At 40.1% G+C, this 23,592-nt stretch overlaps 1 protein-coding gene across 5 annotated transcripts in view; it reads left to right on the top strand.

Moving 5' to 3' along the window:
* LOC144696553 (small integral membrane protein 29-like) overlaps positions 1–23,592 on the top strand; it is a 111,590-nt gene that overhangs the window by 77,311 nt on the left and 10,687 nt on the right. For 3 of the 5 annotated variants that reach the window (XR_013580193.1, XR_013580194.1, XR_013580195.1), the window contains exons 4-7: positions 9,033–9,138; positions 12,501–12,610; positions 12,768–12,853; positions 16,180–17,324. Coding sequence is in view for 2 of the 5 variants with exons in the window: in XM_078567964.1 (XP_078424090.1) it covers positions 9,033–9,138; positions 12,501–12,584 (190 nt within the window). In the remaining 3 variants the exon portion in view is untranslated. Of the gene's footprint in view, positions 1–9,032; positions 9,139–12,500; positions 12,611–12,767; positions 12,854–16,179; positions 17,325–23,592 lie in introns of those variants that run through there. The other 2 variants (XM_078567964.1, XM_078567965.1) reach the window with 2 other exon arrangements.

Here is a 23,592-nt window from a genome sequence, read left to right as displayed (position 1 = left end):
CAAGTGATAGACAGAGCTAAGAAATTCCACAAACGATGGATCAGATCTAAGCTCTTCAATCCTGCCACATCCTGTCATGAATGGTAGTGGACAATTAACTCACTGGTGGGTGAGGCTCCACAAATATCCCCATCCTCAATGATGGGGGAGTCTAGCACCTCAATGCAAAAGATAGGGCTGAAGCATTTGCTTCAGAAGATCCATCTCAGCCTTCTCCTGAGGTCCTCAGCATCACAGATACCATTCTTCAGCCAATTTGATTCACTCCATGTGGTATCAGAAGACAGCTGAAGGCACTGGATACTGCAAAGACTATGGGTCCTGACAACATTACAGCAATAGAACTGAAAACTTGTGCTCTAGAACTTGCCACGCCCCTAGCCCAGCTGTTCCGGTACAGCTACAAAACTGGCATCTACCCAGCAGTGTGGAAAATTGCCCAGGTATGTCTTGTAGACAAAATGCAGAACACCTGCGGTCTGTCCGCAAGAAAGACCCAAACCTCCCTGTCGCTTGCCATTTTAACACTCCACTCTGTTCTCTTGCCCACATGTCTGTCCTTGGCTTGCTGCATTGTTCCAGTGAAGCCCAACCCAACTGGAGGAACAGCACCTCATCTTCCGACTAGGCACTTTACAGCCTTCCGGGCTGAATATTGAATTCAACAACTTTAGATCTTAAACTCCCCCTCCCCCCATCCCCACCCCGTCTCTTCCCCCTCCCTTTTTTTCAATAATTTATATAGATTCTTCTTTCCCCACCTATTTCCATTATTTTTAAATCTACAACTAATACTTTGTTAGTCTTTCCACCCCACCCCCACTAGAGCTGTACCTTGAGTATCCTGCCATCCATTCTTAATTAGCACTTTTCTTAGATAATATCACCACCTTCAACACCTCTTTGATCCTTTTGTCTGTGACATCTTTTGATTATCTGCTCCTATCACTGCTTGCTTATCCCTACAACCACCCCACCCTCAACTTCTCTCTCCCCCCGCCCCCCCACCTTAGACCAACTTATATTTCACCTCTCTCCTAACTATACTTCAGTTCTGCCGAAGGGTCATGAGGACTCGAAACGTCAACTGTTTTCTTCTCCACCGATGCTGCCAGACCTGCTGAGTTTTTCCAGGTAATTCTGTTTTTGTTTTGCAGGACCAATCCAACCTGGCCAATTAGCGTCCCATCGGTCTCCTCTCGATATCAGTAAAGTGATGGAAGGGGTTATCAACAGTGTCATCAAGCTGCATTTGCTTAGCAATAACCTGCTCATTGATGCTCAGTTTGGCTTCCGCCAGGGTCACTCAGCTCCTGACCTCATTATAGCCTTGGTTTAAACATGGACAAAAGAGCTGAACTCCAGAGGTGAGGTGAGAGTGACTGCCCTTTAATCAAGGCAGTATTTGACCGAGTGTGGCATCAAGGAACCCTAGCAAAACTCCAGTCAATGGGAATCATGGGGAAAACTCTCTGCTGGTTGGGGTAATACATAGCACAAAGGAAGATGGTTGTGGTTGTTGGAGGTCAATCACCTCAGTTCCAGGACATCACTGCAAGAGTTCCTCAGGGCAGTGTCTGAGGCACAACAATCTGCAGCTACTTCACCAATGACCTTCCTCCCATCGTAAGGTCAGAAGTGGGGATGTTTACTGATGATTACACAATGTTCAGCACAATTCCCGATGACTCAGATACTGAAGCAGTCCATGACTAAATGCAGCAAGACCTGAACAATATCCAGGCTTGGGTTGCCAAGTGGCAAGCAACATTCGCAGCTCACAAGTGCCTGACAATGACCATCTCCAAGAAGAGAGAATGTAACTATCGCCCCTTGACATGCAGTGGCATTACTATCACTGAATCCCCCACTATCAACATCCTGGGCGTTACCATTGACCAGAAATTGAACTGAACTATAGATACTGTGGCTGCAAGAGCAGGTCAGAGGCTAGGAATCCTGCGGTGAGTGACTCACCTCCTGACTCCTCAAAGTATGTCCATCACCTACAAGGCACAAGTTAGGAGTGTGGTGGAATACTCTCCACTTACTTGGATGAATACAGCTCCCAACAACACTCAAGAAGCTTGACACCATCCAGGACAAAGCAACCTGTTTGGCGCCCCCATCCACAAACATTCATTCCCTCCACTGCTGACGCATAGTGGCAGCATCTCTACAAGATGCACTGCAGGAACTCACCAAGGCTCCTTGGCACCTTCCAAATCCATGACCACTACCATCAAGAAGGAAAAGGGCAGCAGATAGATGGGAATACCACCACCTGGAAGTTCCACTCTCCATCCTGACTTGGAAATATACCGCTGTTCCATCACTGTGTCAAAATCTCAGAACTCCCACCCTAACAGCGCTGTGGGTATTCCTACACCTCATGGACTATAGTGGTTCAAGAAGGCAACTCTACCACCTTCTCAAGGGCAATTAGGGATGGGCAATAAATGCTGCACCAGCCAGCAACACCCATATCCCGTGAATGAAAAATGAGGGAAAAGAAGAAGTTTTTGCAGAGGCACTTCATTATAATTTCACTTTCTCAACCTGCCCTGCCAACTTCACCAGTTTGTGCACATACACCCCCTATATCACTTTGTTCCTGCACCATCCTATAGAATTGTACCCTTTAGTTTACATTGCTTCTGCTAATTCTCCCTACCAAAATATATCGCATTTCTCTGCATTAAATTGCATCTGCCACCTATTTGCCCATTTCACCAGCCTTTCCTTATGTCCTCTTAAAGCCTACCACTATCCTCCCATTTTATTATAGTTCCAAGTTCTATCTGATCTGCAAATTTTGAAATTGTGCCCTGTACACCCAAGTCTAAGTCATTAATATATACCAAGAAAAGCATTGGTCCTAGTACCAACCCCTGGGGAATGCCATTGTACTCCTTCCTCCAGTTTGAAAATAAGTAGTTCACTGCCATGCTGTTGCCTGTCACACATCCAACTTCATATCCATGCAGCCACCGTCTCCCACAGCAACCACATTATCCTCATTAACCCCTTTCTGTTACCTCCTCAAAAAAACTCAATCAAGTTAGTTAATCACAATTTGCCTTTAACAAATTTGTGCTAGTTTTCATTGATGAACCCATATTTGTCCAAGTGATAATTTTGTCCTGGGATAATCATTTCCAACACTGAGGTTAAACTGACTGGCCTGTAGTTTGCTGGGTTTATTCTTACACTTTTTTTAACAAGGGTGTAACATTTGCAATGGTTCTGGACTCCCCCACCATCAGGAACATCCTTCCTGTATCTACCCTGTCTAGTTCTGTTAGAATTTTATAGGTTTCTATGAGATCCCCCCTCATTCTTCTGAACTCCAGCGAATATAATCCTAATCGATTCAATCTCTCCTCATATGTCAGTCCCGCCATCCCAGGAATCAGTCGGGTAAACCTTCACTGCACTCCATCTATAGCAAGTACATTCTTCCTCAGATAAGGAGACCAAAACTGCACACAATATTCCAGGTGTGGTCTCACCAAGGCCCTGTACAATTGCAGCAAGACATCCCTGTTCCTGTACTCGAATCCTCTGGCTATGAAAGCCAACATACCATTTGCCTTCTTTACTGCCTGCTGCACCTGCATGCTTACCTTCAGCAACTGGTGTACAAGGACACCCAGGTCTTGTTGTACATTCCCCTCTCTCAATTTATAGCCATTCAGATAATCTGCTTTCCCGTTTTTGCTACCAAAATGGATAACCTCACATTTATCCACATTATACTGCATCTGCCATGCATTTGCCCACTCACTCAGCTTGTCCAAATCACACTGAAGCATCTCTGCATCCTCCTCACAGCTCACCCTCCCACCCAGCTTTGTGTCAGCTGCAAATTTGGAGATATTACATTTAATTCCCTCATCTAAATCACTGATATATATTGTGAATAACTGGGGTCCCAGCACCGATCCCTGTGGTACCCCACTAGTCACTGCCTGCCATTCGGAAAAAGAACCGTTTATTCCTACTCTTTGTTTCCTGTCTGCCTTTCGATGCTTTTTCCTTCATTTAAGGTCCCATTATCCAACTTTAGGCACTCATGTGCCTAAAGCTGTTAGTATCTCCTTGAAATGGCCAATTTATTTTACTGCTGCAAGTGCTCAGCATTGACCAATCATAGGAGTGGCTTGCTCCCAGCATATTAGCAGATTTTAATCCTTGATCTGAATCCAAACTAAATGCTAATAACAGTTAAAAATTATTCACTAAATATTTCCACAGCAATGCAGGGAAAAGAATGAGTAACGACCCTTTTATTTCCAGCATTTGTGATCCCACCACCGGTCTTTCCGCCCAGCCCCCCTCATCCCCAATGTCATCTATTAATATTGAAAAATGACAAAGATAAAAGATTAAACTAAATATAGTGTTGAGCTGATATTGCTCTTTTCATTACACTTACCTTTTGACGGTCACAGTTCCGTACTCTTGCCATCTGGCATATACTTTCATCATGTATAGGGAAAATGTGCAGGATATGGCCAAATATGCTCAGGAAACCTAAATTTATTTTTAGCTAATACAGGAAGATTACATATTATTATGTAACTACATTATAATTACATTAGCACTTTATTTCTGGCTTGCTATGGTTGTTGCAAACTATTCAGTGGTATCAACTATATTGACTATTTGATATAATGCAAATTCAAATCCTTCTATTCTGATTTGTGAAAATGTAAAATCTCAACAGTAGAATCTGAAAATAAACACACATTTCATTTTTAAAAGGTTCACTGTGTTTCCCAGAAAGCTTTAAGAATTTTCCTTTTGTATAGTACCTTTAAAATAGAATAATGATCCAAGGCATTTCCTAGAGGCATAGGGGAAACAAACAGCAAACAAAAGAACACATTATTAGGATGGAATACCAAAAGTTTGGCCAACAAGTTAGGTTTTAAAGAGAGTTTTAAAGGAGGAGAGGGAGATGGAAAAGCATAGTTTTGATTTTGGAAATTCCAAATTGTAGAAATTAGACACCTGAAAGCACAGCCACCAATATTGAGGTGACGGAAGAGTTGCGTAAGACAAAACCGAGAGTTTGGGTTGAAGATTTAAACCTAGAAGAGGTTACAGAGATGGGGAAGGATTTAAGCCCAAAGATGAGGCATTGGAGGGATTGGCAGTCTAGGTAGATCAGTGAGCATGAGGGGGATGGGTAAGCATGAAATTTGTGGGAAATGGGATATTGGCAGCTGAAATTTAGAGAGGGTGGAAGATGGCAAGTTGGTTTGTAAAGCATTGAAGTCATTGGCCAGGATTTTCTGGCCCCGCTTGGCATTGTTGCGGGCAGGATGGGAAAATTTGGAGCGCAGCCAAAAGTCAATTGACAATCCTGCCCATTGAGTCTAGAAGTGACAAATACATCATTAATGGTTTCTGCAGCGGATGGGCTGAGGTGAGGGTGAGGAGAAATATGTTGTATTTATGATGATGGTGTTTGAGGATATGGGTTGGAAACTTATGCTGAACTAGATAATTGGATCCTAAGCCTATAACTGGGTAGGGGGTAGGTATTTCTAGTGTGGGTTCAAAATTAAGGATCACCCAAGACTGGATGTCAGACAAGTAGTCTGCTAGCAATGGAGGGAGGTATTAGAGAAATGGAGCTGGATATCATCAGGATATTTGTGGAAGCTGATTCCATGTCTGTGGATTAGGTATCATGCAGATGAGTAAGAAGTGAAGTGGGGTGAAGGATGGAGCATTTAGGGACTCTTCAGGTGACAGGGAGTGGAAGGAGAAGCCACTGGAGTGAATAATTGTGTCAAAGACTGCAGGGAAGTTGAGGAGGGGTAATGTGCTATGACCACAGCAAGAGAATGTCACTTGTAATTTTAGTTCAGACAATTTCAATGCTGTGAGAAGAGTGGGATTCAGACATGGAGTTGCACCAAGTATGGATACAGATCTGGGTGGTGACAACACAAGGACTTTGGTGAGGAAGGGGAGGACGAAATGTGGCATTTGGGAGTTTCTTAAAATAAGAACATAATGTAAGAAATAGCAGCAGGAAGAGACCATAAGGCCCATCAAGCCTGCTCCACCATTTAGTAATATCGTGGCTGAACGTCTGCATCAACTCCACTTTCCTGCCCTATCCCCTTAATCTCTTAATTTCCTTAGTACCTCAAAATGGATTAATTTCAATCTTATGTATTCATGGATTAAGCATCCACAGCTCTCTGGGCTAGAGACTCCCAAAGATCTACAAACCTCTGTGTAAAAGAAATTTCCCCTTATCTCAGTCCTAAGTGGCCAATGAGTATGATCCATAGTTCTAGACTCTCCAGACAAGAGAAACAGCCTCTCAGAATCTGTCAAGCCCTGTAAGAATTCTATATATTTCTAAGAATTCTATATATTTCAATGAGATAATTACGTATTTTTGAAGTACTTTTACTGTTATGCAAACAAAATTAACAATCAATTTCCCCAAAGTATAGTTTCACAAACAGCAACAAAGTGAAAGACCAGTTAAATTTGTTTCTTGTAGTACTGGCTGAAGGAATCTTGTTAGTCAGGATATCGGTTGAACTCCTTGCTCCTCATCAAGTGGTGCCATAAGATCTTTTACACGCAAGCAGAGACAGTTTAATCTCTCATCTGGTAGACAGCATTTCTGACAGTGTAGTATTGCCTCAGTAATGGTGTGGAGTACCAGTCTAGCTTATGTATGGGAGTGGAGTTTGAACTTAAATTCTTCAAACTCTGAGGCGAGAGTGCTACTAGCTAAGCCAAGCTGGCATTTACTGGGTAAATGCATCCAAATAATTTGAATCATGCAGACTAGGTTTGATTCCTGGTTTGTGCTGAGTTAACCAATCACAGCTGACAGCAGTTGGGGTTCTATAATTAGCCTTTGTCTCACTGGAATAAAGGGGGAAAACATCAACCAATGTTTTTGCTTCTGAGTTGTCCAGTGACTCCTGCCGGATGCTGAGTACAGACAGGATCTTTGTTGGCTGTGATTCCTCTGACGTTTAAATAACCCACACTCACACAAAGATATTTCACTTGTTCCTCTGAACAATGTCCTAGTACAAATTCGTGACTTCAGGTGAGGAGGAGAAAGAAAAGAAAATTGGAAAGAGCAAATGAAATAATGTACGGTGGGCATGAATAGTAAAATTATATAAAACTGAAAAGGATTTTAAAATCAAGTATAAATGAATCTGGTACCTAGAGTTAAAAGTCTTTGAACCCTCTGCTAGGAGTCTTAAACTCTATTATTTATTTGGGTTTTCCTCATGATTTTGTCTAATAATTTTGATGTTATGAACTTACTTTCAGTCTTACACAAGTGCTCTTCTTAGGTAATGAACGGGTGCACTGAGGTGTAGATTGGAAGGAGGGTCACATGGGGGAGAATTTAAAACTCAGAAATTTTATGTTAAATAAAGTCCAGACATAAGTTATCAATATTGTGAGTGGGCATGCATTTTGTATTTTTAGACACCAATAATCCTTTGTTCTTGCATGAAAGGGGTTGAACCTATTTTGAACTGCATTTAGGTCTGGAAGGATAACAGATTTATCCCAACAAATCTGTTGGTAATACTTTTCTCCTCCATACTTTGTCCAGCTATTAGAGTAGGTAAAAGAATAAAATGTAAATGGGAATCTTTTGTATTAGTCTTTCTAAATTTTCTCTAATGTTTCAAAAATAATGTGCCTATTTTTGTATTGTATGAATCATGCTAAAATTATGAAAAACAAAATTGTGAACTTGATACAGTACAGAAATTTTTCCCTATGCATATGTAAATGACTAATACTCAAGCTAATTACATCATATTTGATGAGAGTGTAATTGAATATTAAGTATGCCTGGGTAACGATATACCTCTGATAGTTGCACCTACATAAACTGTAATGGGCACATAGGATAATTGATTTATTAGAAGTCTGCTTTGTAATGAACCTTTTGCAAATGGAAATTAGTTGTAATCACATCATTTTCTACCTTTTTATTTGCAATAGAATAATGAGTATATAACACTGTGCAGTCCCAATACGGTAAAAGCTGCTTCTCTGTCATTGTTTGTGTTGACATTGAAATGAGATGACTGCATACTATAATGTGCCGTATGATCACCTTATATGTTAGAGCTGGAAGTGCAAAAAGATAAAGGGTGAAAATTTAGGAGAAGTCAACTCTTAAAGGGCTGCTGCTCTGTCAATGCAGTCCTGGAAATGAAGAGGAGGGAGAAATAACAGCAATAGGATGGAGTGGTCCCACTTTAAAGCATTAAATATAGAGGGATGCCAAAATGAATACCCATAAGTCTCCTTAATGGTTGAAAATGACTTAGGCATAGTTATCAAATGCAATGTTCCTAATGGAAAGAACAAACTTCCATCCTCAAGATGTCATAAAGTATTTAACAGCCAGAGGATTACTTCTAAAGTGCAGTCACCGTTGTTATTTGGGCAAATCTGGTAGCTCATTGGTGCACAAACAACAAATGAAGAAATGATCAAATATTCTGTTTTTGGTGGTATTGATGTAAGAATGCACACTGACTGTGCCAACTGACCTTGTTAGCTCTCCCTCGTCCTTAAAAAATTTCCATGAACAAAGTCTTTCAAAATCAGCAGAGAACATTTACACTGATTATCATGTATTTTCTTCAATAAGGACACCTATGTTTGGATCTTAATATACTGTCTCATTAAATAATTGCTTTACAACTGGTAAAAGAGGTTCCACATAAAACTATTGAAGAATGAAAAGGCTAAAAGCTATTACTCATCTATCATTTGAATGTGCACAGGAGCCAAGTATTTTGACTGTTATAACAAGGTGTGCCCTATGGTGAAGGTAACATGAAAGAATTAATGATCCAAGGTTCAGTAGTCTTGCTCAAGAGAGAGTGCCTTAACTGAGAGGGCTATAATAATGGTAGGTTTATGGAATGTTTTCTTAGGAAAGTTTTTTTGCTTCAGTAGTTGAAGATTAATCCCCTTTAAAAAGCCTTTACTTTGTTTCAAAGGTTGGAAAAACTACGCAACAAGCTCGTGCCAATTTACTCGTATGACCCCAGTGAGGATCGTAATGATGTAGAAGAAGAATCTTTAGATACTAATGGAGGAATAAAAGTAAGTAAAATCTGTTGGGAATGTACATTTTACATGTAGAATCTATTACCAAGCTGAGGATGACCAAAACTGTTAGAAGCAAAAAAAAAAGAAATTAAAATAAATTGCTTTTCCTAAAGGGCCAGTGAGCAAACGCAATGTCAAGTACGGGATAAAACCCAGACTCAATTTCCATTTTCTGATATTAGCTGATCTTGGCCAGAGAAGCCATTATATTACTAGATTTGGACACATGCCCTGTGAACAAGGAAAGGGAAAAGTCAGTCAGGGTTCTTGCTTCTGATTGCTATCTAGCAGTTCATACTGGAAAGCATGCATGTATGTACTTTTGGACTAGGATAGATTGGGCTTAGCTTTGATCTCCTCCAAGACTGCTTAGCCTATCAACACTTGCTGTTTTGGCTCCTACATTAAGAATAGCCTAATACAACATGATATCAGAGGACAGCTTTTGCATATGGAACTATCCTAGAAAGAGTTGACATCTTCAGGAGAGAGAGGAAAAAAGGGGGAGAAGAACCGGCAAAAACAAACCAGTATCAGTAAGCGTATCCCATTTTACTGTAGTTCTGCTCTTTACAGATTTCACAAATAATACTTGTTGAAAATTCTATAGTTTAGAATAATAGAAAGAGACCCTTTGTTTCATTAAGTCTACGGATGATTTCCTCCATGAGTCATCAAATCTATTCCTCCTCCTCTGCTCAATTCCAATGTTTTTTTTTGAGGTTTCTCACCTTTACAAAATCCTAATACTAAAGCAAAATACTGCATATGTGGAAATCTGAAATAAAAACAGAAAATTTTGGAAATACTTCGCAAGTCCAGCAGATCTGTGGAGATGGAAGCAGAGTTAACGTTTCATGTTGACAATCTTTCATCAGAAATGAGAAAAGTTAGAAATATATTAGGTTTTAAGCACGTGAAAGTAAAAACAAGAGTAAGGCTGAAACATTTCGGACAACAGCTGTTCCTTGTCCAAATCTTTCATTGCCTAACTTCCATGTGCTTGCTATCAAGGATCTAGAAACTCTGGTTCCAATTTGTTTTGCTCTTTCTTACCTAGAAAATGTAGATTTCACTAGCTCGGATTTTCTCCTGATTAACTCCGAGACATTTGTCAATGCAACTTTTCAGCTCGGCATATTTTCCCCAATGTAGTCATCAAAATGACATAGTGGAGTTGGATAGAGAGATTGAATATTTCACCACGCACGCCAAAGTGCAGTTTTTATGCCAGGCTGTCCTGAATATATGCTTTAATTATGTAATCTGTGCTAGTTAAATGGAATAAGGGTTAGCCTAGCAGTCAATGACCCCCATAAGTCCCTGCCATTTTATGATTGAAACTAGACAGTATTGTTTTCTTGTCCTTTTAACTTCGCTAGTCTCCCAGTGGCTTATACTGTTTCTGAGACAAATGAGTGACCTGATCTTAGTCTTCTTCTAGTAACCCTTGTAAATATTATTAGGAAATGTGGCGATTCTCCTAATTTCCACTCTGTGGGAAACTTTCTGGTCTCTGCTTGCTGCCGCCTTATCACATCATTTGTAGATTAGAAACAACATATAAGGAATTATGCTTAAATAGCCATGTCCCACCCACTCCCTGGCTCTATGCCACTGACATGCATTAAATTGAACTATGTCCAAATTTGTCTGTGTACATAGAAGTTGCTATTTGGCCCAACCAGTCCCTGTCAGTGTTTACCCTCAATGTGAGCAAATAGTTCTAATCACATTTGCCCACTCTGTTCCCATATCCCATCACCTCTTTTCCTTCAACCAACTATTCAATCTAATCTTGAATGTTGACATAGTTTCTGCCTCAACTACTGACCCTACAAGTCAATTCCACCAGCTCAACTTTCAGTGTCAGAAGTTTCTCCTGCCCTTTGTTCTAAATCTCTTGCATTTAATCTTGGACCTGTGGCCTCTCATTCTTAACTCCTCAACTACTGGAAACAATCTGTCTGGCAGCATCTGTGGAGAGAGAAACAGTGTTAACATTTCAAGTCTGTGACCTTTAATCAAAACTGAGTTTTTCCAAGTCTTAGTATTTTCTTGTGCAAGTCTACTATTTGTAAAATAAATATTATACTCGGACATACTTCATTTCCATCCTATTTTAGCATGTAACAATGTAGGGATTTGTTATACCATTAAAATTTCTGTATGTTGGTTAGTGTTTTGGTGTTTCAATTTGTCTTTGCTTGTCAGCAAACATCACCAAAACAGATTATTTGGTCGTTATCATATTGCTGTTTGTGTGGGAGCTTGATTTTTTTTTATTCATTCATGGGATGTGGGCTTCGCTGGCTGGTCCAGCATTTATTGTCCATCCCTAGTTTCCCTTGAGAAGGTGGTGGTGAGCTGCCTTCTTGAACCACTGCAGTCCATGTGGTGTAGGTACACCCACAGTGCTGTTAGGGAGTTCCAGGATTTTGACACAGCGACAGTGAAGGAATAGCAATATATTTCCAAGTCAGGATGGTGAGTGACTCGGAGAGGAACTTCCAGGTGGTGGTGTTCCCATCTATCTGCTGCCCTTGTCCTTCTAGATGGTAGTGGTCATGGGTTTGGAAGGTGCTGTCGAAGGAGCCTTGGTGAATTCCTGCAGTGCATCTTGTAGATGGTACACACTGCTGCTACTGTGCATCGGTGGTGGAGAGAGTGAATGTTTGTGGATGTGGTGCCAATCAAGCGGGCTGCTTTGTCCTGGATGGTGTCAAGCTTCTTGAGTGTTGTGGGAGTTGCACTCATCCAGCCAAGTGGAGAGTATTCCATCACACTCCTGACTTGTGCCTTGTGGGATGTAATCTTTCCTACATTACAACAATAGCAACACTTCAAAAATATTTCATTGCCTGCAAAACATTCTGGCTTGCCCTGTGAAAGGCAATATATAAATTCAAGTATTTTCTTTCTTTATGTAAGCTTCCCTTTGCTTTCCAATCTGGATCTGTTACTCTATTGTGCGTCATTACTACTTACCACACCCAAGTGTCAGTCCCTGCTTTCCATTATTTTCTCTTTTTGGAAAATGGATGTACATAGAGAATTACAGATGTGGGGTAAGTTATTATAAAATTACATCACAGGGTTTATTGATATTGTCCAAATTTTAGAATAAGTTTACAGCCTTAAACTCTCACTCACATATCTTTTATATAACTCAACAGTTAATTACTAGCCAATATGTTACTATGCATGAAATGTTTTAAAACTATGGAAATTTTTATTTTAATAATTTTGAAACTCACTGTATCAACACTGATGATTTGCATCCCATCCCTACCAGAACTGCTCATCTTTGAGATTGTCTGTCAACTTCATTTCATTTTTAAATTTCCATTTTTTAGGATAGTCATGAACCTTCAGATGAGAAAGCAAGCAAACAGAATGGTAACCATGTCTCCACTTCTGATACTGACAATGTGCTTTGAACCAAATATTGCCAACCAAGATTCAGGTGAATCAAAGTTTCCAAATTTCTGCTCTAAAAGAATCCACAAAGATGGAGAAAAGTTTGCATCGATACTAACCTGTAAAGTTACTTGAAAATCCTGTGCTTGTTGCTGCAATGTCTACAGTTGTTAAATTATTGAATATACTGTCTCTTAATGCAGGAAATATTGACTTGCCTCTCCTAGTCAAGCTATTCCAATGCAGCTATGACACTGGCATCTTCCTGACAATGCGGAAAATTATTCAGGTATCCACAAAAAACAACAAATCCAACCTGTTGAATCACCATCTTATCATCCCCTCCTAATATCAAGTAAATTGATGGAGGATTCATCAACAGTGCCATTAAATGACACCTATTCACCAATAACTTGCTTGCCGATGTTCATTTGGACACTACCAGAATGCCTTAGCTCCAGGCCTATTCATGGAGCTAGAAAGGGGAGATGGGAGGAAATGGGTATAGGAGGGGAGAGGCTACGAAACAGAGAAAATGAAGGGAGTTACATGGAAGGGAAGATAGTGGAGATAGAGAAAATATGGGACATAGGAAGACAGGAGAAGGGCTCAGAAGAGTGATGGAGAAAGAACCGAGGGAACAAGAAGTTGTGGAAGAGGAAAAAAAGGAAAATGCTAATGTAGGAGGGGCAGAATGAATAGGAAGGAGTGGGAGAATGAGGGATTGGGGCACAAGGAAGAAAGAGGATTCTTGTTGAGGGAAGGAATGGATGGGTGAGGGGATGATGGGTGAGGAGGATGAGGGGTAGAGTAGAAGTATGGGAGGGATCTAGGGAGTGGATTTGAGTGGTAAGAAAGAAGAGAGAGGTGTAGGAGAGACCAGGGGAAAGAATGGAATGGAGGAGAGGGAAATACAGCATAGAGAGTGAGAGCTGGTAGCGGCCAGGAGCTATATGACCAGTGGGGCAGACGGAGGGGGGGAAATTGCTTGGTCAGGAATTTGTAAAGTAAGGGAAAGGCTGGTCAGGATTTGGAAAATATAGCTTGGGAAGGGAATTCTTTCAAAATCCTGCTTAGTTGAGTGGGGTTGTTCAAACAACTAACATTTTAATATTGAGTTCTGGAATGGGAAGGAAGGGAAAAGGCTGATTAGATGTGGAAGGCAATGCTTAGTGTAGGGGGGACAAACTAACAGGGGCTCAGTTGAGATGGATCTGAAAAGACCAAAGAAATGCTACACTGGAGGAAAATCTAACTAATATTGTCAAGCTGTTTTTCTGGTAGACTTGTGCTAAAGTGCAGGGGAGGCATCGATGGACATTTGTAATGGCTGTTGGACCAAGGCTTTGCTAGGGTGACAGGCCCTTACAATATGACTGCTGATGGTTAAATTGCAGCTGGGTTTCTATTGGAAGTACATAACATGCTGAGCAGCAAAGTTTGGGAAACGCGTGAGAAGTTTGCAGTTGGACGAAGAGGTATATAGGACTTTCAGTTGAGGCTAGAAATTTTTGGGGTAGGTAAAATTTGACAGGGTGGTGGGAGCAAAGTTCAACAGAACTTTTAGTTTGAAGTGGAGTGGTTCCATCATTCAACTATCAATTGGAAGATTTTAGTTTAAAATGGAGTTCATTTCTTACTTTTGTGGTAGGGTTGGGCAGCATAATAAAAGTAATTTTTATCATGATGCACATCATACTGGAGTAATTGCATTGGTGCAAAGTTACATAATAGCGAATTTTAGGCGTGGCAGCAGAAGTTCAGTAACGTAGGTCAATTGACAGCTTGGGGTCCATTTTGATTTAATGAGCCTCATTCCATTACAACAGTGACTACACTTCAGAAATACTTAATTGGCTGTAAAGTGTTTGGGACATCATGAGGTTCTATATAAATGCAATTTATTTCTTTGTTTCTTTAATTTGATCTTAAGAGCTATTTTTATAGTATTATTAGAATGTTGAGACCATTCAGTATTTTTGATTGATACCGGATAAGTAAATGTAGAGTCCACAGCTGGTGATTTTTCTACTGTTATACCTGTTGATTTTGTTACCACATAATAGTTGCTTTACCATCTTTGCCAGCACCCTCTTTTCTCAACTCCCACTATGGATTAATTGGAGATCACAGCTAGAATAGCATGAGAACTGCAACATTGGTTTTGCTATCCCTAGTCGAGGGAGGGAAGGTATCAGCCAAGCTTTTTGCTCCTGATTGTTGTCAAATGGCCTTTGCTGGATAGTACACATGTGTGAACATCTTGAGAGAACAGGATTGTGCTCAGTAGTAACATCCCATTGTCTAGGATAATGCATGAGGATTAACTACTTCTGCAATATTCAGGTAGAACCTTATTCCTGCATAAGCCACCCCTTTCAGGAAAAGAAGGTACTCAACTTTTTTTAAAAAAAACAAAGTCTTTGGAGTGGAGCTTTTCATTCCTGGGTTTTCTTGGTTTAGGAAATTTTAGGGTTGATAATCCCAGAATCCGATGTTTTGGTGTTTTCCTTCACTAACAAATATGTTGTCTAATACAATCCAACATATTGAAACATATTGAGGGGACTTGATTGGGTGGATACTGGGATGATGTTTCCTTTTGGGGAGACTAGAACTAGGGGATACAGTTTCAAAATAAGATCCCCTTTAAGACGGAGATGAGGTGAATATTTTTTTCTCTGAGGGTGGTTAGTCTGTGGAATTCTCTTCCCTAGAAAACAGTGGAGCTGGGTCATTGAATTTATTCAGTGCTGAGTTAGACTTTTGATAGACAAGGGAGTCAGGGTTATGGGGGGGCAGATGGAAAAGTGGAGTTGTGACCACAATTGGCTCAACATGATCTTATTGAATGACAGAGCAGACTCAAAGGGCTGAATGGCCTACTCCTCCTAAGTCCTGTGTTCCTATGTGTGATTTGATCTATGAAGAAGTGTTTTAAAGGATGTGGTTGTTTAAGGATATGCTCATATGGCTCAATTCAAGCTAGATCAATAACAAAAAATAAGTCAGTCCTTTTGAAAACACCCATATACATCGTAGGTTCATCTTCTGGTCATAAGCTTTTATGGTGATTGATAAGGTCATTAGATTCTATTTACATATATATTCTACATATTGCAATACATTACATATCAGATGACACATCCAAAGTAAAAATACTTTTAATTTAAAAAAGATGTAAATTACAGCTCTTCCAATGGCTCAGCAAGTGTATCCAATGAGTAAGTGAGCCATAGGTTGAAGCTGCTATCAGTAATGAATTTTCTGTTTTCAACTGGGGGGAAATGGCTTCAGCATCACTGCGTTAGGCATAGAAAAATCAGCTGGGACTCCTGCTTCCTGATCATTATCCAGCCGCCATCCCCGCCTTGGTGTCTTTATGTGTGGATGTCAGGTGAAATCAGAATTGGGTTCAGTAGTTATGCCTCTGTGACCAAATTGTTTGGCAACACACGTTTGCTAGAGTTGCACATGAATAGCAACCACTTTGTATGGCATTGGAAGTTGACTGGCAGTCATGAAACCATTTCTTTATTTAAGTAGTACTTATCTAAGATTGGAAAGCCTTTATGTATGTGTGTGATATTGTAATATATTTATCTTATTCCACAGGTGCACTATATGAAAAACAGTGTTTGAAAATTGAGCATGTGGATAAAGGACTGATGCTGTCACTACATAGACAAATCAGATGTTACTCATAGTAGAATTGAACAGCTGAAAGAATAACTATTTTTACATTGATTTTTGAATTATAATTGTCAGGTTGTTGCAAAGCTGGATCTTTCAACTATATATTTGTGTATTAAAATTGAGTACAAGTAAACTGAAGAAATTGAGGTTAATTATATTAGATTTTGTTTGTTTTCTTTTGTTATTTGTGTTTGAATATGTGTACATTTTGTTTACTTCAAAAAGAGTTTGTGGCAATGTTTGGTGAAATGTTCTCTCGATCAAGTGGAGTGTCTAGAGACATATACTGAAGCCACATGGACACATTTACCTTGAATGAATGTTCCCATTGATTTGCATATATCTGAAGCTGCCAATACCAACAAACTTTGGTGTTCAGATTAAAGAATTTTTCATCAGTATGATTCTAAATTTACATGCCTCTGAAACTGAAAGAGGACAAAGTAATGAGCAAGAAATATAAGTGCAAATAGGAATTAAATTGTTTTGAGAGTCAGATTGTCATAGCTTCTGGGCCACATGTGACCCAATATCATAGTTTGCATATGCTATTTAGCACTGATATCTAAATTCCTTCCACAAGCTTTTTGCCCCCTCTGTCAAGGTGCATGCATTGCAAATTCCAAAAGAACATGACTGTAATGTCCTTCTGTTAAATCTCTCTAATGAAATTTACAAGTGCACTAAAAACATGCCACTCCATTTTTGAATTGGTGAACTTTTGATCATATATTCATTACCTAACTAAACTTGCCTTTGTGCAGAAATAGAGATTTTGCATGCCTCAGTGTGGTCTAATTTGCATGGGAATAGACAGTGTTCTAAAGGCCACATAAATATGATAAAGACCGAGATGAAGCATGTTATTGGATCATATTAAATGCTTTCTGAAGAATTATAGTAATATAAACAAAAAATACATTGGATGCAGGGTGGTGCTTGGGGTGTTCAATTACACTTGGTAGCTATTATTTGTTAAGCTCAGTAATTATGCAGCTCCTGGGTTGTATAACTTATTACCACATAAATGTAATTGAATGCATTAAACATCTCTTTTTAAGTCATCTTTTGTGGTTTTATGTTAATACCAATGGATTTAAATAGAAATGAATATTTTGAAGGTTATTTTCACCATCATTAGAGTTGCAAACATGCTTGAAGGGCTAAATGGCCTACTCCTGTCACTGTGTTCTTAGTTATTTGATCTCGACCAAGATTAGCAATAGGACATTACAGTTAGACTCTGATCCCTTGGGCCATGACTTCTGCTTACTATCTATCCTTTGGGGCGGGGAGGGGGAGCAGGACGGGTCCTCTCTTTCGAAGGCTCTCGGAACCTGATTGCGGGACCCAGGTTTGGGAAGGCGGGGGTGGCCGCTGAGAGCCGTCCCCCCACATTGCTGCAGACCCCCTTCCCCCATGACCCCCCACCACACAATCTCCCTCCTGTTATTTCTCACCTGTGACCTGGGTCCCTCGGTGATCCTGGGCCTGGGGTGGGTGCATTACCAGCAGCAGCCACAGCCTCCTCAGTGCTGCTGCTGAGCAATGATGAGCTGTCAGCCTCTGATTGGGCGACATCTCTTGGTGGGCAGGACTTCTGCCTCCGGGGTTCTTGATCCCATGGATGGCCTGTCGCTGTCCAGTATAAATGCCTGGGGCTCTTGCCGGCTGTCCAGCTGGTGGGTGAATCACCTGTCACAGACATTAAATTCCACCCAACATACCTTCTTATTCCTTTTTCCCTCAAGTACTTATCTAGCTTCCCACTGAATGCAGTTGTTCACCTAAACCATTCCATCTGGTAGTTAACGCCACATTCGCACCTCTCTCTGATTAAAGAAATTTCTCGCAAATCCATTATTGGTTCATTAATGATTATATTATATTTATGGCCCATTGTTTTGGACTACTTCAATCTTAAAGACCTCTTCAGGTCATCTTTCAGTCTTCTCTCTTCGCGAGGCAATAGCCCTAGGCTGCTGAGTCTTTCTTGACATTGGTACCCTCTCAGTTTTGGTATCATCCAACAAAAAAATACATTGGCCTAATAAATAATGAATTATCTGTCAATTATTTCTTGTCAATATTTTATGGAAACCTCCCATTTTAAGCAGGGAATTGCACTTAACTGTTTTTGGTGCAGAGTATGAACCAACAGCAGACCAGTCTAGTAAAAAGAAACTATTGTAAAAAAAAAACGGCAGCATCTTTGCATGATGCATCTCTTTAACATTTAGAAAAATGAAAATGTGAGTTAAAAGGTTAATCTACTAATGAACAATACAATTCCTTATAAGATCACAAGACGTAGGAGCAGAAGTAGGCCATTTGGCCCATCGAGTCTGCTCTGCCATTCAATGAGATCATGGCTGATCTGATAATCCTCAACTCCACTTTCCTGCCTTTTCCCCATAACCCTTGATACCCTTACTGAGTAAAAATCTGTCTATCTCAGCCTTAAATATACTTAATGACCCAGCCTCTACAGCCTTTTGCGGTGAAGAATTACACAGATTCACTACCCTATGAGAGAAGAAATTCCTCCTCATCTCTGTCTTAAATGGGCGACCCCTTACTCTGAGATTATGCCCTCTGGTCCGAGACTATCCCACAAGGGAAAACAACCTCTCAGCATCTACCCTGTCAAGCCTCCTAAGAGTCTTGTGTTTCAATAAGGTCACCTCTCATTCTTCTAAACACCAATGAGTACAGGCCCAACCTACTCAACCTCTTCTCATAAGAAAATCCCTCCATACCAGGGATCAACCTACTGAACCTGCTCTTGACTGCCTCCAATGTCAGTATATCTTTCCTTAGATAAGGGGACCAAAACTGTTCATAGTACTCTAGGTGTGGTCTAACTAGTGCCTTGTATATTTTTAGCAAGACTTCCATATTTTTATATACCATTCCTTTTTAAATAAAGGCCAACATTCCATTTGCTTTCCCTATTACCTACTGAACTTCTATGCTAGCCTTTTGTTACTCATGCATGAGGACCCTCAAATCCCACTGTGCTGCAGCTTTCTCCATTTAAATAATATTCAGCTCCTCTATTCTTCCTGCCAAAACACATAACCTCACATTTTCCCATATTATATTCCATCTGCCAAGTTTTTACCCACTCATTTAACCTGTCTCTATCCCTCTGTAGACTCTTTGTGTCATCCTCACCACTTGCCTTCCCATATTTTTGTGTCATCCGCAAACTTGGCATACATACATTTCCCTCATCCAAGTCATTAATATATTTTGTAAATAATTGTGGCTCCAGTACTGATCCCTGTGGCACTCCACTAGTTACAGGTTGCCATCCTGAAAATGCCCCCCTTATCCAAACTCTCTGTCTTCTATTAGTTAGCCAATCCTCTATCCATGCCAGTATACTACCCCCAACACCATGGGCTCTTATCTTATTAAGTAGCCTTATGTGCGGTACCTTATCAAACACCTTTTGGAAATCCAAATATATTACATCTACTGGTTCCCCTTTATCTATCCTGCTTGTTACCTCCTCAAAGAATTCTAACAAATTTGTCAGGCATGATTTCCCCTTCATGAAGCGGTGCTGACTCTGCTTGATTATATTATGTATTTCTAAATGTTCTGCTATTACATTATTTATAATAGACTTTAACGTTTTCCCAATGACAGATGTTAAGCCAATTGGCCTATACTTACCTGTTTTTTGTCTCCCTTTTTGAATAAGGGTGTTACATTGGTAGTTTTCCAATCCTCTGGGTACTTTTCCAGAATCTAGGGATTCTAGCAGAATTACTACCAGCACACCCACTATCTCTGTAGTTAATTCCTTTAGTATCCTAGGATGCAACCCATCAGGTCCAGGGACTTATCAGCCTTTAGCCCCATTAGTTTCCCTAGGACTTTTTCTCTTGTGATAGTTATTGTATTTATTTCCTCTCCCCTTTTTCCCCTTGATTATTTAGTATTTTTGGAATGCTATTAGTGTTCATTTTTATATTACTTGCTAGTTTACCCTCAAAGTTTATTTTCTCCCTCTTTATTTATTTTTTAATTATCTTTTGCTGATTTTTAATACTTTCCCAATCCTGTGGTTTACCACTAATCTTTGCCACATAGTATGTTTTTTCTTTCAATTTGATACTATCTTTAACTTCCTTGGATAACCATGGTTGGTTTATCCCTTTCCTAGAATCCTCCTTCCTCACTGGGATATATCTTCGTTGTGAGTCATGAACTATTTTCTTAAACATCTGCCATTGTTCATCAACAGTCTTTTCTGCTAAACTCCTTTCCCAGTCCACTCCAGCCAACTCTGCCCTTGTTCCTTTGTTATTACCCATATTTAAGTTTAGCATAGTTCTTTCCAACTCAAGTTTCTCACTCTCAAACTGAATGTTAAATTCTACCATGTTATGGTCATTGTTTCCTAGGGGATCTTTTACTCTGAGATCATTTATTAAACCTGCCCCATTACACATTACCTAATCCAAAATAGCCTGATACCTGGTTGGATCCACAACATATTGTCCTAGGAAACGGTCCCGAATACACACTATGAATTATTGCCCGTGGCTACCTCTGCCAATTTGATTTTCCCAATCTACATGAAGATTAAAGTCACCCATGATTAATGTACTGCTTTTTTTACATTCCCTCATTATCTCCTGATTTATTCTCTGTTCTACTAGCTATTGTTAGGGGGCATATAGACTACTCCCACCAGTGTTTTCTTCCCCTAGCTAATTCTTACCTCCACCCATAAGGATTCATCTTCCGATCCAAGATCATTTCTTGCTATCCTATTTATTCCATCTTGTACTAACAAAGCTACCCCACCACTCTCTCCTTCCTGCCTGTCCTTTTGAAAAGTCACATACCCTGAATATTTAGTTCCTAGCTTTGATCTCCTTGTAACCATGTCTCCGTAATGGCTATAAGATCATATCCATTAACCTTTATTTGTGCCGTTAATTTCTTTTATTTTGTTCCGAATGCCACATGCATTTAATATATAGGAACATAAGGCTTAGGAGCAGGAATAGGCCATTCAGTCCTTTGATCCTGCTCCGCCATTCGATAAGATCATGGCTGATCTGGTTGTGGTGTCAACTCCACCTTCCTGTCTGCCCCCCCGTAACCCTTGAGTCCCTTGTCTAACAAAAATCTGTCTAATTCAGCCTTGAATAATTCAATTACTCCACTGCTTTCTCAGGAAGAGAATTCCACAGACTAATGACCCTCTGAGAGGAAATAAAAATCTCATCTCCATCTTAAAAGGGAGACCTCTTATTCTTAAACTGTGTACCCTAGTTCTAGTCTCTCCTCTTCAAATGATCTTCAAAGGAGTATACTCGTTTATGTTTATGTGGAGTGCCTTCATTTGAACTTAGTGTGAGTTGGCATTGGTAGTTCTTACAGGACATTACAAGACCTATTGTCATCATTCTTTTACTAGTTGTTCTATTGTGGGGATTGGAGCCAAGTGTTCGTCATCAGTTGAAGTGCAGTTGGGGGTTACCAAAATAATTGGACCTGAGCATACTGATGTAATTCAATCAAGTGTTGAAAGTCATACATTCTGTCCTTATTTTTATATAATGCTTTGATTTTATACTTCTAGTTAAGTAACTTGCAAGAATTCATTAACTAGAGAAATGGAGTTGGTTGGGGGGGCACAGGATTTTTTCTGCAGTGCAGCTCGGGAGCTGGATGATTCAAAACTAAGTTGCTACACTGCTCTCATTGGCAGGAGGTCACAATTACAGTGTGACAAATACACACAAGTAGTTAGCATTATAAATGTGGACACAAATTTATAATGAAAAGGTTGACACAAAACTATGTTAAAAATAGGACCTCATCAGAATGTGAAATTCTTTTAATATAATAGATTCCGAACGTGTACTTGTATATAAATAATGCAGATAAGTTTATGCAAGTTTTTTTATTTCTTCCAACTTTTATATATTGCGCCACACGAATAGCAAGCTGTGTGACCCAATCTGATCAGTGCTCATTGTCGCTATAATTAAAATCTATGTTGGAAAGTGTTTCAAACACTTAGTTATACCCCTTTGACAAGTCACTGAGGTTTCCAGTAAGGTGAGTAAAATATATAAATCATAAAGATTTGGTTCCCTATTTTCAGGTCTCATTGTCATGAGAGTTCTGACTATTTCCCCCACATATTTATAAAGAATACCTTTAAATGTTATGTTTTAAAGCGTTGTGTGTCCATGCAAGTTAGGGAAAAAGGGTTATGAGATAGAAGGTAGTTAAGATGCTAGTGAACTAATTTATCTCAGTAAATAATGCACACATCACATTGAATGTGAGTGAGTGGTCCTGGGTGTCCAGCAGGAGGCCTTTCTTTTTCTGGCTGTGCATAGTAAGAGGAAACCCCACCCTCACACGCAAGCAATCATTGGAATTTTTAAAATATTCATTCATGGAACGTGGGCATTGCTGGCCAGGCCAGCATTTATTGCCTAGCCCGAATTGCCCTTCTGTTGGTGAGCTGCCTTCTTGAACCTCTGCAATCTATGTGGTATAGGTACACCCACAGTCTTGTTAGGGAGGGAGTTCCAGCAACAAGGAATGGAGGTATATTTCCAAGTCAGGGTAATGAGTGGCTTGGAGGGGAACTTCCAGGTGGTGGTGTTCCCATGTGCCTGCTGCCCTTGTCTTTCTAGATTGTAGCAGCCGTGGGTTTGGAAGGTGCTGTCTAAGGTGCCTTGGTGAGTTCCTGCAGTGCATCTTGTAGATGGTACACACTGCTACCACTGTGCGCAGGTGGTGGAGGGAATGGATGTTTGTGAATGTGGTGCCAATCAAGTGGGATGCTTTGTTTTGGATGGTGTCCAGCTTCTTGAATGTTGTTGGAGCTGCACTCATCCAGGCAAGTGGAGAATATTCCATCACTCTCCTGACCTGTGCCTTGTAGGTGGTGAATAGGCTTTGGGGAGTCAGGAGGTGAGTTACTCGCTGCAGGATTCCTAGCCTCTGACCTGCTCTTGTAGCCACAGTATTTATAGTATTTTTTTATTCTGGAGGTCTGTGAAGTCTTTGTTGTGAGGGTCTTGTTGAGGTAAATAGGCTAGAAATGCTGAAGAATAATTAGAAGTCATCTTGTTTAAATCAGGTCAAGTGGCTGACTGGATGTGAGCTCGCATTGAATGATTTTTATTTTGTATTATTCTGTAAGGACAAATTGCACAGATTGAATAAAGGCAGCTCTATATCCTTACATGCTATAAAATAAAATGGTTTAACATAGGAACTTGGGAACAAGAGTAGGCCATTTAGCTGCTTGAGCTATTCCACCATTCATTGAGATTTGTTGTC

Source organism: Cetorhinus maximus, chromosome 22 (genome assembly GCF_964194155.1).
Source record: "Cetorhinus maximus chromosome 22, sCetMax3.hap1.1, whole genome shotgun sequence".
Classification (NCBI taxonomy): Eukaryota; Metazoa; Chordata; class Chondrichthyes; order Lamniformes; family Cetorhinidae; genus Cetorhinus; species Cetorhinus maximus.
The sequence above is the reverse complement of the archived record's forward strand: the minus strand, read 5'-3'. Positions and strand labels throughout refer to the sequence as shown.